Source organism: Bemisia tabaci, chromosome 3, assembly GCF_918797505.1.
Source record: "Bemisia tabaci chromosome 3, PGI_BMITA_v3".
Classification (NCBI taxonomy): domain Eukaryota; kingdom Metazoa; phylum Arthropoda; class Insecta; order Hemiptera; family Aleyrodidae; genus Bemisia; species Bemisia tabaci.
The window spans coordinates 35,604,864-35,620,746 of record NC_092795.1 but is presented as its reverse complement, the minus strand read 5'-3'; the positions used below and the strand labels follow the sequence as shown (position 1 = coordinate 35,620,746).

Sequence of the window (15,883 nt, the reverse complement as noted above, 5' to 3'; positions counted from 1 at the left end):
ATCGTTCAAAATCGATTTAACCGATCGGTATATCGATTCGGCAACGTTAAAAATCGATTCTACGTGTAAAAACACGTAGGAATCCATGTGCTACGCATGTGTAAACAACGATAAGTACCCCGCCGATACATTAATTCTACAAGAAAACAGCAGAAAATTAGGCCGGATTGTGACCCCTTTGCCCCCCCGTAACTCGAAAACGGTTCCTATACTCATCTTGAAATTTTTTCCTGAGTTTTCTGTTAATATAAGCTTCCATTTAAACCTTGGTCCGATGGTCGAATCGAATACCTAAAAAGGGGCCAAAATCAGCCTCTTTTTTGGGAGGCTCTTTACCAATCAATTTAGTGAGTGCACGTATGTGAAAGTCAAAATGCTATAGTCATTTTGGGTGCATTCATTTTTCATGAAACAATTGTAAGTAATTTCAATCCCGAAAAACCATAAATTTTCCGTAAAAAATCGAAAAAATCAAAATATGTTGACTCCCTGACGTGAAAATTAAATTCTACGTGTGAAAATACTTATGTATCGATATGCTGAACAGAATGCCCGCCTCTCCTCGTAATTTACAAACCGTTCCTATACCCATCTCAAAATTTTTCTCAGAGCTTTGTGTTATTATCTGCTTCCATTTAAACCCCGGTTTGATGGCCGAATCGGCTGCCCAAAAAGCAAGCCATTTTTGAAGGGCTCTATGAGAAATTCGTGATATTATCAGCTCTCAGGAAATCACCCCATGGGTAAAATTGCTGGTATAAATTTTCGAGTGCTTAAAATAATCGTATTCAAGAAACTATGGAGTCAATTTCGTTTTAATAATATAACGGGATTTACCTGTCTTCAGGTCAAAACTCATACAAGGAAGTCCCTTGCAAGAGGCTAATTTTTTGTAATTTCACTCAATTTTTTCTCCTTTTTATAATTGAATTGCTTGTCACATTCTGAGGTCAATCATATTAAATTGTAATTTATACATTTCTTTTTTTTCCCCTTCATTTTATTGTTTGTTTGGAGAAGTTTTGTTGATTTCTTCGGATTTCGAATACTGTAACTTCTCTTCTATTTGGCCGATTTTTATGAATGAGACCTCTTTTAATTCGTGTTTTAACGGAGAGTAAGGAAATAATTGCTAAAAACTCGCGAAACAATTTTTTTGAAAATTGGACGAATCCTAGCGTGACGGTGAAATGGTTAATGAAGCGTAAGTAATTGGGCGAGGGGCTGAGGATCCCGGCATCGCTTGGCAACCGTCATTAGCTATTGTTCGTCGAGACGCCGACGCAGTGAGCAGGAGCGTGGGAAAGAGAGGGGTAAGTGGATTCTTTTATGAGCCACGTTTAGCTAATGGTCTAATGAGTCTCGAGGCTCATCACAGATTGCACTTACACAGATTGCAATATCAGAGCACGGGTACCAACTTTTGGAAAGTATAACCGAGGTTACAGATCTGTCAAAGCAACGTTTTGAACAAAACGGAGGAGTTAAATTCTCATTTCGAGAGTGCCGACCTGCTCAGCCATCCTCGAATCAATTCGCTTGATTCTGCTTATATATGCATATTTTAAATCAGCGCGTCGCATTCTTAGGCTTTTTTTGAAAAAACCAAGTAACGTAGACTCTTGGTATTCACTGCACATAAACTAATGAGCCCCAGAATGAGAAACAACTTTAAATCATAATTATTGATGGATAAATAAACTTTTTACACGCTTTGGAAAATCTCAGAAGTTCGCGGTAGTCACTTTTCGGTAAGGAACTAAGGGACTCGGTTATTGTATCGAGCAAGGTTCGAAACGATCGCAAAGGCGGTATACTACGTATACGCGCCAAAAAAACCAGTACAGGTACATATAAAGGATATAAGGATCGCAGATTATGCCTTTCAATTACTTGGATGTATTCGGATTTTATATTTACTTTACGTTAATCTTGTGCTGCTGTTATATTCTCAGTTGTTTAAATGAGAGGAACATGAGTATGGATATGTTTGATAACACCTAGCTTGATATTCTAATTTCATGATATACCTATATTCTTTCATACAAGAGCTTCCTAATTTGCTTCAAGAGACCGCTTACTTTTTAGTACTTAGATCGCGTATGTTTTCTCAAGCGCCTTCATTTATTACTGATACAACTTTACTCACTTGATAGTTGTGGTGTTATGTATACTCGTCCATTTGAAGGCGCTTCTTAGGTTCCAATTTTTATTGCTGTCTCCAGTACCAGTATTTGTTGCCAGCAACATGCACGATTCGTTCATCCTAATCAAAAATCGACGACAGCTCTGGATTGGTCTGACCCTCCACAGGATTTTTGACTCTCTCATCCCCTTGTGATGCACCTGCCACACAGTTCTTCACCCCATAGAAATCACCCCGTAAAAAATCACGAAGCGCTCTGTTCGACCCTTTCCCTCAATTTAAGGTTTTATAATGGATATTGAAGAGAAAATTACCCTCTGTCGAATTTTCATCTAATATTTTTGAGAAATCCCCCGTTTTAGCGTTACATAACGCAGTCCTAAACACCTTTTCTTCCCTGTAATGTCAGTCTAGGCCCACCTTCTCCCATATTTTTCTGCCCGTGTAGAGTCTTATTTATTTTATAAACGGCCCAAATAAGCATATAAATTAATACATATGATTGATTCGGTACATTTCATTGATAATAAGAAAGTTAAATTTATTTTAAGGAATGATTTAGAAATTGAATTTCGCTTAAAAGAGCAGGCTTAACAATTTGTATCATGCGTGCGTTTGGGAATGTTTAAAAACAGAAGTAGGGTTTATTTCTCTACAAGATGACCGCCTCTGAATAATGTAGCAATTTCGGGCGATTAATAACTAGCAAGATTAGGATAAAATATACCCCTCACGTTGTTTAAGTTTTTACACAACAGAAATTTCAGCGTCATTAACCGACGATTATGTATCCTTTTTGTCCTAAAATTCCCTCCCTTAAGGCATTACTAATTGCAAATGAAAAAGTTCATGAAAATTTTTGAAATACATTTATTGAAACTTGAGCAAACAAAGAAAACTATTTTTTTTTAAAAAGCTGCAGTAGAAGCAGTATCCCATGAAACGCATAGAAAAAGTAAACTCTTCATTTTGAAATGTTGAGGAAAAATATCGTGAGCCAAAAGTTTTTTTTTTTTTTTTCTATCGAATTCTCTGATAACTGTCCCAGATTGTATATGCAACTCCTGAAATCGTCGGAATTTCATGGATAATAGAGTTTCACTTTTCAGCGAAATGAAATTGCATAGGAAATTTCATGAAACTCCATGCATTTCTGGAACATAAATATGAACGGTTTTGTTGGTGTTTTTTAATTTCGGCAGAAGTGTAGTTAGAAAATTTTAGAGCAATTTTTTTATGTCTAGCATAGCTTCAATATTCGGCACGTAAAGTCTATTTTTGTCTTTCACACTGTAGAAGCCATGATCTAGGAGGATCTGTAAGATCAGGTCTTTATCACTAATCGTGAGAGTTTGCTTAGGGTTGAAGATTGCCAACCTTAGATGTTCGAGGTGACTCTGTTCGATCTTTTTTCCGGTGTCAAGCGTTGTCCTCGTATTATTCTGAACGTTTCGCCTCATACTCTTGTGGTTGAAGATTTTTTTTAGATTTTCGAACTTATGAGACTCGTTTCGGTACAACTTAAGCTCGCCTGTTCCAAAATAGCTCAGCGTTGACCGCGTATTGCAAAGATTGTGGCACTCACGCGTTACTGTGTAGCCGCCGTACCAATTTTTGACGTCAGTAATGTTTATTTGTTTGTCGAATCTTCTTGCAAGTATAGATATATCTCCTTCCGTTAGTCCGTAGTACCTGAAAATCAAAGTATATAATCAAAAATCCAATTTTTTTATTATTATTATACTTTTGAATTAAAATTACTCAGCATAGATTTTACATGTATTAAAACTCATGAGACTCGTAGACTTATCAGATTTCTGTGAATGAAAAAACGAATCTGTACAGTTTTGAGGCAGCCGTCTTATTTGAAACTTTTAGGATATCTTTTTAAAATTATATCATCTGATTTTCAGTCGTGCTTTCAACCTCCCTCTGTGTAAAGCCGATACAGCTGATTCACATGATGTGAATAACACATCGCTTCAAGGATTTAAAAGAGAGGAAGAAAAATCGACACTCGATTCGCGATTTCACAATCGAAAGTGGAGAGTTCTTGTTTTTCTTCTCTTCTTATTTCATTATTTTGATTCAGTCAAAAGATGAATTATGTTCATTTCACTCAATGTATCAAAATAATATCTCATTAGAATATCCATAAGTAGGAGGAAAACGGAATAAGCTTTAGTAAACTAGAAGTGGATGTAGAAAATCTTATGCTTGATAACAATGATATTTTCTTTCGTTCTTTGTAATCAGAGAATAGTCTCCAAAAATTTCGACCCAGAACTAAGCTAAGTATATTGAGGTTACACGCGTGTGTGGGCTCGGAGATTATAATATCTCAGTCGTTCACTGATACTATGGTTTTTAGAATGCCTAGAACCCTCTGTTAATCCCAGTGAAATGCAAAAAATTATATTTTTCATTGAGAAGTGCTTAAGTAATGCTCCAATTACAGCACTGGAAAAAAAATAACATATTGGATTTTAAGTCCAGACTCTTAAAAACATCGACAAGAAAATGTACTCTTGATTCAATCAGAATCTAGCTTAAATCAAGAACCAAGCCTCTTAATTTAAGCGAATTTCGTTTTGACTCAAGCAAAAATCCGATTGAATCAAGAGTGTTTTTTCTTGTCAATGTTTTCAAGAGTCTGGACTCTAGATCCAATGTGTTTTTTTTCCAGTGATCGAATACACTGCCGGCAGCCAAAAATAACGAAAAACAAAATAATGTTTATTTGCAAATGGTTATACTATGTGTCGCAGGCAGTCAGCAATCGCTGGCTATTGCTAATATCCTGCAACATATGTACAGCTTCTTTTTTTGTCATTAATTTTTATGATTTCTATTTGTTTCAGGTACGTTTATCGTCCATGATCAAGAATCTGGCTCATTTTCACACTTGAAAAGTCTCTTTGAACGTGTCTTAATATCGGTTTTGGTGGTTGGTAAGTAAGATCCATGAATACTCATTAAGAGCAATGTTGCCACAGTCAGGGAAAACGGGGAAATGTCAGGGGATACCTGGAAATATCAGGGAAAGTGAAATATCAGAGTCTGAACTCGAGATCCAATGTGTTTTTTTTTTCCCCAAGTGAGTTTTAAAATATTTTTTCAATCGAAAAACATTCTCACCGAAACAATTGCTCATTTTCGAGAATGGAGATGTGCGCTAATCCCTCTGTGACGTTGATTCTGAGATTACCGGTTACCACAATCCGGGAGACGAATCTGCTTTTTATGAGTAATTCAACGAATTGGGAAGTACTCCACATGATTCTCCGAAAGCTTTCTTCATCGAGATGTGACGCTAAAAGAGCCTTGCGAATGGGCACATCGAAGTTGTCCACGAGAATTATCGACTTGCGGTCATGATAAATTGATAACAGATGGACCAGCCTCTCTCCTCCGAGGATAATCTGTAAAGAAAGTGTCGTGAACTAATGACAATGGAAATAAGATTTGGTAGGATCAGAAATATCTGGGTTTTATTCAATGGCTAGATCAAAGAAATGTAACAAGTCTGATTCTTTTTAGTTGAAACTCAACAAAACAAATAACTAGATGCGTCCAAACGCCAAGTGCACATGTTCAATGTAAATTGAAGCATTTGCAGATTCAGAAGAAAATTTAAAGGAGTCATTCACCATTGTCATCATGGTTCTGATAATTTTTTCTCGAACCTGTATTCAGAAAAAATTAGGAAGTATTAATTAAATTATTTGGATTCTGTTCCTTTATCTGATGATTATCTTTAAGGCGACGCGCCGTGCTTGCCATATTCTTTAGTGCATGCACTGTATGTGACAGATCTATTCTTCTCAAAAATTGATGCATGTACACATTTTTTTTGTACCGCCAATGAATGGAAATATATATTTATACGTGGAACGTGCTATTACTGAATGCTTAAAAATAATACACAAGAATAGCCCGAATAATTCAAGAAAAATAGGTAACCAAGGCTGAGACAAAAAGCCTGAACGTTTTGGGGTGGTTTTAACCCCCTTCTTAACCAGGAAACAAAATATATTTAAAATTATAAAAATCCAAACCCAAATAACCCCCTCCTTAACCAGGAAACAATATATATGTAAAATTATAAAAATCAAAACCCCAACGTGTTTAAAAAAACAAGTCCCAAGCTGTCGTTTGTTTTTAGCCTTGGTCACCAATTTTTCCTGTGTTTTTTACTCAACATTTAATAATGATTATATCCCGTCCGTACGTACCTCGTCTAGGCACAGTTCTTTGTTCAGTTTAAGGTCATGAAAGAGTGAGAATTCGTCCTTGGAACCTTGGGTCAGCACGTTTCTTTTCAATAAGTACGAAAATGGATCAAAGAGCTTTGAAATCATTAACCGGAAAGAACGCACATAGTCTTGGAAAGATTTTGTGGAAAGAGATTCATAATTGACCAAGAGGACAGGATACCGAGCGAGCTGGGCCTTGAAAAGTTTCGGTGACTTCTTATGTATTTTCAGCTGAGAGAAGGTATCGTAGTTCCTTAGGGGGTGCCCAAAACTGCCATTAGGTTTTGACACGTTTACGTAGACACATTGACCTTTGGTGTCGGTGATGAAAGTGCCGCGCTCTGTCGAGGTGCTTGCCGATATTTTGACTTCTTCTCGGGGGCTTTGAAAGTCCTCTTCCGTTTTTAGAATTTTTGCCGGATCGATGAAGTTCCCGCTGGAGTCCACTTCCAAAGCGAAAAATTCTTTGAGCATCTGCAGGTTGGTGGATTTGCCAAAACCCGGCGGAGCCGCAATATAGATGTGCCTGCGGCTCTTTAAAATATATTCGATCAGCAAGGACTTGTCGATGAATTCACGTGTCTTTGTGAGGTTATTGAACGTGCCATGTGAAGGCGGTTTTCCGTCGATATTTGAAGCTTCCTGCGAAAAAAGCACGATTGATAGGTTAAGTTCAACAACTATTACTGCAACCCAAGTGAAAATTAAGATAACAAATATGCCTATTCCAAAAAACGTAAAATTCGGAAGTAGAAAAGTAATTTTGGAAAAAAAATTGATACATTCTTTATCGCAGTCATGGTTCCCTTAAAAGTTAAATCGGAAGGGAGTGAAGGGGGGGGGGGGGGCTCGTGACAATTTTGAGGTCAATGCCTCATCGTATTTCATCAGAAAATAACTAATTTTGGTTTTCAAAACACCTGTAGACGAATTCCGTGAAAATCCTTTTATTTGAATCACATTTTATACAATTTTATTCCTTCTTTATCTATTTCCTGAGGAGCGACGTAAAATAATCATAAATCGAAAAGACTTTGGCTCCAGAATTTCAAAAGAAAATTGAGTATTTTTCGCTGAGATGATATGAGGAAAAGCTCTGTGAGAGCTGAACTTACTGAGACGGATATAAACACGAACAACACCAGTAAAATCATCTTTTTGACTCTTCAAGGGCTCCAATTTCCTGCACAAAAATACTGCTTTTTGCATTTGCTCCTTGGAATTGGTCAAATAGATTCATCACAAAATCAGCGGCCGGAGTAAAACTATACGTTTTATCGACCAACCAACGTATATATTTAATCCTCCTTAGTTTTTGCCGCTTCCGATCTCATGTAAAAAAGGTCCGTTTTGTTGCGATCGCTGAAGGAATGAATTCAAATACATCACAGTCCAATGACTCCACAATCAATACTGCATTTTTTCTGTGGTTCTTTTTTTTGGAAAACTAACTGACTCACTCGTTGCATCACATCCTTATCAATTTAGATGAATAATACTGATTAATGCACCTTATTTCATAATCTATAATGCCCACTACTTTGTACATGACACACATTTTTCGGTGATCATGAATGAACAGCCCTTTGATTTCAACTTCCTCTTCTAATTAAATTATGAAGTTGACATTCATTCCGGTCATTACGCAATTTGATCGTTTCCGACTGCACACCTACTTTTACGTCATTCTTACAGTGATAACCGACGAATGCATGTATAAAGGGACGTATATGTCAAAATGAACGTTACAAAACTGTCTCATCACTGTCGTGATCAACACAACTAAATTAGCAAGTTGACTTGTGTCTAATAAAGGACACGAAAAAAAAAATCTGACTGAACAGGAGCAATCGATTCAAAATATTTGAAAAGTAGAAACTAGTCGAACAGTTTTGACTCAAACTCCTAAAATTCGTCATTTGATACGGAAAAAAATACGCTTCAGATTGCAACTCTGTTAGTCTAACTGAAGAAAGTTTTTAGAATTAAACTTCAAGAAAGACTTATGATGTCATTGAGAGGCTTGAAAAGTGAATTAAATTTCACTTAATAGATGTTGGTATTCTCGTTAAGTATGACTTAAAATGTTGTAACTAGAATCTTAATATACGAATGTTCCTAATTAAAAATATGGTTTGCCCTTAAATCCGAGATGTAAACAATACTTTACCTATCTAGAATAAAGAAAAAGCGCCAAATAATTCATAATTTTCCCAGGTTGGAACATTCCAGCACAAATGATTTATTCTAAATTTTATTTTAATTTTTGGTGCATTGCTGAATTGTAAATCAATTCATTGAGCTACAATTCCTTCAAAAGTTGGTAAGGCAACAAAAACCTTAGCCTCGTTGAATCACAGCTTATCGGTCAAGATTTATGTATGTTTTTCGGACAGATAACTATTCGAGCTCTCCGGTATGTTTGTTGCCTATGCGGCGAAATTGAAGGCGACTTTCAAGTGGGCGATATCTGCCAAAAGGTTTGCACAATGTCTATTGGTTCTTTGGAGCGAAAGAAATGGGTGTTTTTCGCGTAGGTAACGATTCGCGCTCCCCCGTAGCTTCGTTCCCTTTCACGGGTTTGACCCGAGGCATGACTTTTGTGTCATGCCTTTTCTTCTTCGTCTTCTTCTTTTTTCGTTTCTTTAAAAGCTGTGAAGGGATGCCCAAAGTTGGCGCGCACATGTGCGATCCTAGAATACCTTGGCTTGAATTAAGCGTGCCGTTTTCTCCCTCTGTTTTTTATGTCATCAACTCTTCCTCTTTCCGAGGTTTTGTTCACTGTGGAGTTTTTCTCACTCAATTTAAGATTTTCCTCCTTGATCTTTCTTTGCTATAAGTCATTTCGATGGTTTTGCAGAAGTGTGGGTCTTATACTGCTGCGAGTTTCTTTCTCATCTTCTCCGTAGCATTCACATTTTGCATACAACTTATAAATCAAATCGCGGTAAGGATAATTTGTGACAGCAATTATGTTGGCTTTTTGAGTGATGATTTTAAGAAAAGCAGACCCGATGCACTTTTTCAATGTGACAAAACTTGCTTTAATCGAGTTAGTTAGAATGCAAATCAGCTAGATTAAGGATTTTGAATATTTCGATTGAAATGATATTTTAAATTTTAATACCCATTACATGCAACGGTCTTGGGGTTAAAAGGTGAAGTGATGAATCTTTAGAGTAAGGAGCTTTGGAGATACTGATACTGAATGCAAAGCTCTGCGCCGCTCGCTAGTTTCGTTTCTCTCCGCTAGATAGCAGTACCCGATTTCACAAATCAGCGCCCGGCGCAACAGCCGCTACTGGCCGAAACAACACGCGGGTACGTATCTTGAATTCAGTTCTCGATGGTCGCTCGCCGGTGAGGAGTTACGCCGTGTCTCCTGCACTTCGCCCCGTAACTCAAAACTTTTCGGCTCGTAAACTGTAAAAAACACAATTGTTTCTGTTCAAAATGTGAAATGTTACGCGCTTACTAACAGTTCCGATAGTAATCAGTTCCAAATTAGTAGAAGTTTTCAGTTTAACCGCGATCGGCGTTGGGATTCGGGTTTGTTTACATTCACATTCCGGTAACCTAAAAGTGTGTTCGGTTGCGAACGGATTTGGATACGATGCTCTAAACTTGGATACAGTGACCTCAACTTGGATGTACAGTGTCTGGTAGTGTGACTCGAGTTTTCACCTGGAAACTGAGTGTGTGTCTCACCGGGTGTTGTCGAGTGTTGTGTTTTATGCCCTCGTTTCGAAGTTTGACATGTGAGATCAGAATGTGTCACGATGCATCGTTACTTCAGAATTTCCATCATCCTGCTGGCTGTCTTCGTGTTCCAGCTGCATGTGTTTGGACTCGACGCCGAAAATGAAGGTATGGATTCTTTCGGTCGTATATCGACGGTGAAACTACCAAACCACGTATCTCGGTTGCGACGTCGCAGACTTCCGGTCATACTTGGACTTTTTAAATGAAAAACTACTTAACGTCCAGGTCTTGCAAATTCTGTGATTTTTCCTCTTCGTGCGCAGAAAATTCTGTGACAATTTCAAGAATGATATTGATTTGGTCTACTTCAAAAAATAAATACGAGCGTAGATTTTAAACACCGCAAACGAGATACGTGGTTTGGTAGTTTCACCGTCGATATGCTGGGGTCCCAAACTTAAATCATGTACCACGCGAGCGTGAAAAGGACGTCACGAGGGCAAATTGGACGTTTCAAAAGGAACTATGTGTACAGGGTCTACGGACATTACTGCAACATAGTTCCTTTTCGCCAAATACATTCAATTAAGTGTCAATGAAACTATAGCCAAATGAATTCAATCGAAACGAACTATGTTCATGATTTATGAGTGCTACTTGGTTCCCTTTGGCATTCATACATCCAGGAATTGTAACTCACGTTGACATCAATTTTGACGCCCCCCCCCCCCCCCCCATCCCGCTAAAGAGGGACAAGAAGGGCTAACAAGCAAGCCAGGCAGGGATAAGCATAGTCAATTTTTAATGAGCTGATACCGGACTTTTCTTTAAGATTTCAGTTTTGGGATATTTAAATGTAAAAGTAACCAGCTTTTTATCTAGATAAAGGTCTAGAAAGTTGAAAAAGTACCAACCGCGAACACTCGGAGTCTTTAAAAAATAGAGTAAGTTCCGAAACCCTACCAATTTTTAGCCACTATACAGGGCTGGCGCCTTTTGAGCCTCTCGCGACGGGCCTGAGCGTGAATTTGCGTGATTCTTGTTCCATTCTAAAAGATGTATAATGTTTCTATTCTATTCCATTAACCATGTCTAATGTGTCCTACAGGGATGCCACCCTATGGGACTTTGGTCTGAGCCGTTTTCAGCAAACAGCCACATTTCTCAATGTTTCATGTTTATTTTTTAATTGGGTGTGTGATATCGATGAGCACAGTCCCAAAATGCTCATCTCCACCTTTATGTTCATTATGCCTCCCATCATCCTTCAAAAGAAAACCATACAAAGCAATTTTCTTAAAGTTTCTATGAGCTTTTTGAAAGAGTGAAGAAAACTCACTGGAACTTTCAAGAAAAACCGATGGCTTGATTTATCAGGGAAGGAAAAAAACATGCACGAAGATTTTTTACGTCGAAATCGGAGGCACGTATTTTTCGACTGCAGCCTTCAATGCACCTAGTAACAAGGGTAGCCGACAGGGATGCAGAAAGTTCCAAGGGCGCTTAACAATTTTCTTTGCACTAGAGAGCGCGTTATACATGTTTTCCCTCGCAAAAAGCGATGCGCTCAGCAGGTATATGCCTTCTGCCTTCACCCCCTCCCCCCTTTCCAGATACCTTCATATTTTTTTACCCCTTTGCAGGTAGTGCCTTCACATTTGCTCCGCGATCGGCCTATAAATTTCTTTCTGCACCCCTGAACGGCCGGTGTGGCTCATAAGCTGCCGAAGCATTAGGTCAATTTTTAGAAGGCAACGTTGTAAGGTAACTTTTAAAGTTCAACGTTTGCTCCGCGATTTAAGGAATGCAGAAATGCAGTTGTATAATAAATGGAATGGAATGGAAATTGTTCGTAGTCAGGGAAAATGACACAAAAGGCGGCATAAGTACACCGTATATTGTTACATTTTCAAGCATAAGCATGGAAACACGTATCCACAAAGTTCGTAAAGCGGTTGAGTTATGTACGTCCTATAACTGGACCTCACCTCACTCTGTTTCAAGTGAGTATTTTCCTTCAGAAAAATGTTCGCGATTAATATAGATCTGCAAAAGCTTTCAAATGATTGAACCTTTTTAAATATTTCAGTACATTTAGCACATTCAATCGCGCTTTAATTTATCAATAAGGACTGATAGAAACATACTGACTTTTGCAAAATCAGCCGAGAAAGGCACTCTTGCAAAACATTAAGATCATAATTCATTTCAGGAACTGAGAATGGGTCAGTTGACGAAGATAAAGTACTCTCTATCCTTCTCTTGTCAACGAAAGAATATTCAGTAGTCGTGAGAAAGAAGATTGTTTAGCGAGATGACATACTTGTAAATATTCTAACACCTCATTCACAAATACAGGTATGCTAATTCGCGTGATTATCAATCAGCATTTAAGATTTGGTACAAGCTGTCGACGCTCGACAGGTTTTGCGATTAATCCGACCAGAATTCCGACCTTAACCGTTTACCAGTCAATTTAGGCTACCGATTCACCGGTTTTCTTTAGAACCTACTCCTATGTCACAATCTTCCTCAACGATAGAAGTCGAAAATCTATATCCGGAGTTTGACAAGGAACAATTTGTACCGCGTTAATGTCGAACGTTGTTTTCGGTTTGACTAGAATATTTGAAATATTGTCCGTTGAAATACTATAAATCAGGTTAATTTTTACACAAAATTGGCTGATGGAAGTTGCGTCTGTGACGTTATTTGAATATAAAAAAAATACCTCTGAATGATCTGAGATTTGTACATTGCAATAAATTCAAAGTTGTCAAAATTCAGAAAAAACATATTAGTTCTTGAGCATCTTGGGTGTAAGATGGGCATCTTGCTCAGAAAATGCCTTGCGGCTGTATTGTTGTAACATTTAAAATTTTTGCGTCGTGTTTATTCGAGCGACTTCAAATGCCGAGCACCAAGTGATTGATAGCTTTGCGAGGAGTATGCTGCTTTTTTTGGTCCATCCTGAGATTTCGCAACATGTGATTACTTTTTAGTCGTAGGTTCTTAATACCTTTTGGCAAGTTTCTCAACGACCTTTTGAGGGATTTTGCAACTCTTAACGACAGAGTTAATTTTTTTTGTCCCTAAAAATATCCAACAATTATAACTCGTTATTTGTGATTCGTCAGGGATGGAGAAATAGGCCTTTAAAATGTTTTTTTTTTTTTTTTTTAAATTAGTCATTAATTTTTTCCGCCCTGTAGCTTTTTTTGAAATTTTTTTGAAAATTTCAGGACTTACAGGAAGGGAGGGGGGTCTGAGACTTTGTCACGGGTGCGTTACAGGGTGGAGGCGGTCGTTTAGAACTGCGTTACGTAACGTAAGAATATAGGCACGTAGTGACGATTTTTCGAAAATCTAAGATGAAAAGTCAACGGACGGTGGCAATTTTATGGTAAAATCTTCAGTATAATAAAATATGCTGGACGGGCCTCCAGTATATTTTATTGTAACGACGGCAACGGGGAACAGGACATTGCACGGTCATCGGTGTGTGAAGTGACAGAGCGCCTCGTCAAGATTAGAGCAAATATTATTTCAATTTTTTGCATCGTGAAAGTGGTGTATGGAGTGCATCATGCATGACTATGAACTTACGCGGACAAGATTTGAGCACGCCTGGATAATGCTGATGCCGACCGCAATATGATTAAGAACCACAGAAGTCACTGTCAAGAGATTTTGCACGAGATGCACTTCAAGAAAGAGTGCAATGGCAGGTCCTTTTTACTTCAAGAGAAACCAAGCAATGGCACAGGGGCTTGAATTTCAATTTAAAAAACTTAAATTTGAAAGAGTTAACTCAAAATCCTCTGTATTCCTAAACTTCACTTTTTAGTGCCATTATTTATAGTACTCGTTGACTTCTCCCAGAATACCTACTTTTGAAGTCAATTCGTCTGGACTGTTTTTCATATGTACCTTGAACTCATATTTCACAAACCATGCATTTAAAAAGTGCCAACCCTAGCTGGCACGTTCACGGAATTGTAGATTGAAATAAGTTGAGTTTAATGATTGAAACTCACCATCCTCAAAGGTCACAAAATGGTTAATTTCTAAGTTATATCTAACGTTCATAACGTTTTTCAAACATCTCACAGCTTGTAAGTAACTTTTCAAAATCCAATGCCGTAACATTTTGAAAGTTACGAAATATCAGTCGTGGGAGATTTGCCTACCATTCTTACGCGTGTTTCTGCTTTCTTTTTCATTTTTTTTTAAAGTTTCAACTAAACTGATTAAATTCTCTAATAAAATAGATACTTCTCTCATCAATATTCAAATTACGCTTCATTAAGATTAAAATAGCTTTTTTTCGTAGCTTAGCGAAGATGATTAAGAGAGAAAAGTCGAGTTTGAAAATGAACTTGTGTAAAACCGTCACAAATCATTTCATTCCTCTACTCACGCCGTCTTGAAAAGGCCAGTAACGTCCGTTATAATATTATTCTTTTCTCATATATGAAGCTTTATGCCAAGGGTCAGATCATGCTCTTGAAGCTGTGCATATCCGCATTGAAACTCCCAAATCATGTATCTCGTTTGCGGTGTCTAAAAATCTCCGCCCCCATTTTATTTTTTGAAAGAAGAACAAATGGACATCATTTCTTGAAGTTTTCCAAAATTTGCCTCACACCAAGAGGAAAAATCAAGGCAGTTTTTAGGAATTGACGTTGAGCAGTTCTCCATTTCAAAAATAAAGTATTACAGGAAGTGTGCATCGTCGCAAACTGAGATACGTGGTTTGGCAGTTTCACCGTCGATATGCAACGCAAGATTGACCCATCAAATCCCAAAAGCCACAGTTCAGGGTCAATTTGATGGAAAAATGGCAACATTGGCTTCGGGTATGACGATAAAATTCGCCAGCTGCGTCCGAATCACGCCGTAATTTCGAGCACCCCGGTACGGAGTCATGAATCGCACTTCGTTTGAAGTCGTATAATCTTAAGTGTCGACCACTTACTCGCGCAAGGACTTCAGCCGCACGGAGCAACGTGGTCGATTCCGATTCTCTAATAGAAGAATGGGAATAGGTGTTTGTCAGCTTTTTTACTGCTTGATGAAGCGACAATCACTTGAATTCGCTTGCTTTAATCAGTAGGTAGGTGTGTTATAGTTTTGATGCAACCACGTCTTTCGTGGGGAAGGCAGGCCCACTGCAGGTGCCCGTTCCCTTTCTCTTAGCTGAGGAGCATTACTCTCGCACAGACTAACTTTTTACAGCCCATAAGATCTCAATCTTCGTACAGGAAAATTTAATCCAGCGGAGTTACATGCGATTTTGTAGCAGACTTTTCATCAGGCGGCAGCGTTAAACCTCGAAAGTAACGTCTCATTGATAATGACGTTAACTTTTTTCACGCGTACCATTTTCGTGATGTATAGTTGTAGTTAGGTGAAGTAAAAATTGATTCTAAGGTGTATAAACAATTGGATGAAAAGACAGTTTGCGGATTGTAAAAAGGATGATCTCCTTATCAGATTTTTACGCCGCGCCGGCCAAATAATATCGTAGAATCAACCATCTCTCTGGTTTAACCTGCCGTTTTGTATGTTAGTTCTATCTAAGAATGCTTGAGTTCATTACCCGTCAATAGCTGCAAAAATTATGCCTTCGGCCCAATAGATCTCTAGAAAAGACTGCTTCAAAAAATGAAAATTTGGGAAGACAGAGAGCTTATAAACACATTCATATGACTGTTGTTTGGTTTTACTAGAGAGATGGCGTAATTCATCTCATTTTTTGCTCGGCGCTTAACTTAGG

At 38.0% G+C, this 15,883-nt stretch overlaps 3 protein-coding genes across 4 annotated transcripts in view; 2 read left to right on the top strand and 1 right to left on the bottom strand.

Moving 5' to 3' along the window:
• Window positions 1-15,883, top strand: part of LOC109043431 (uncharacterized) — a 272,968-nt gene that overhangs the window by 44,607 nt on the left and 212,478 nt on the right. The gene's annotated exons all lie outside the window — the stretch shown is intronic.
• LOC109043432 (uncharacterized) lies at window positions 2,997-7,835 on the bottom strand. Its single transcript, XM_019060629.2, has 4 exons — window positions 7,518-7,835; window positions 6,382-7,044; window positions 5,285-5,568; window positions 2,997-3,838 (listed from the first exon to the last, which is right to left on the bottom strand). Exons 1-4 carry the CDS (start codon window positions 7,554-7,556, stop codon window positions 3,367-3,369), a joined length of 1,458 nt encoding a protein of 485 aa, XP_018916174.2. The 5' UTR covers window positions 7,557-7,835; the 3' UTR covers window positions 2,997-3,366.
• LOC140224244 (uncharacterized) overlaps window positions 9,708-15,883 on the top strand; it is a 148,978-nt gene continuing 142,802 nt past the window's right edge. For both annotated transcript variants that reach the window (XM_072298266.1, XM_072298267.1), the window contains exon 1: window positions 9,708-10,269. In XM_072298266.1, coding sequence (XP_072154367.1) covers window positions 10,182-10,269 — 88 coding nt within the window. In that variant the 5' untranslated portion in view covers window positions 9,708-10,181. The remainder of the gene's footprint in view (window positions 10,270-15,883) is intronic.

Coding starts and splice junctions, on each gene's coding strand:
- LOC109043432 (XM_019060629.2), bottom strand. CDS start 7,556: ATGATTTTACTGGTGTTGTTCGTGTTTATATCCGTCTCA. Junction 7,045..7,517: donor TCGTGTTTATATCCGTCTCA/GTAAGTTCAGCT, acceptor CTTTTTTCGCAG/GAAGCTTCAAATATCGACGG. Junction 3,839..5,284: donor GAAAATGAGCAATTGTTTCG/GTGAGAATGTTT, acceptor TTTGATTTTCAG/GTACTACGGACTAACGGAAG.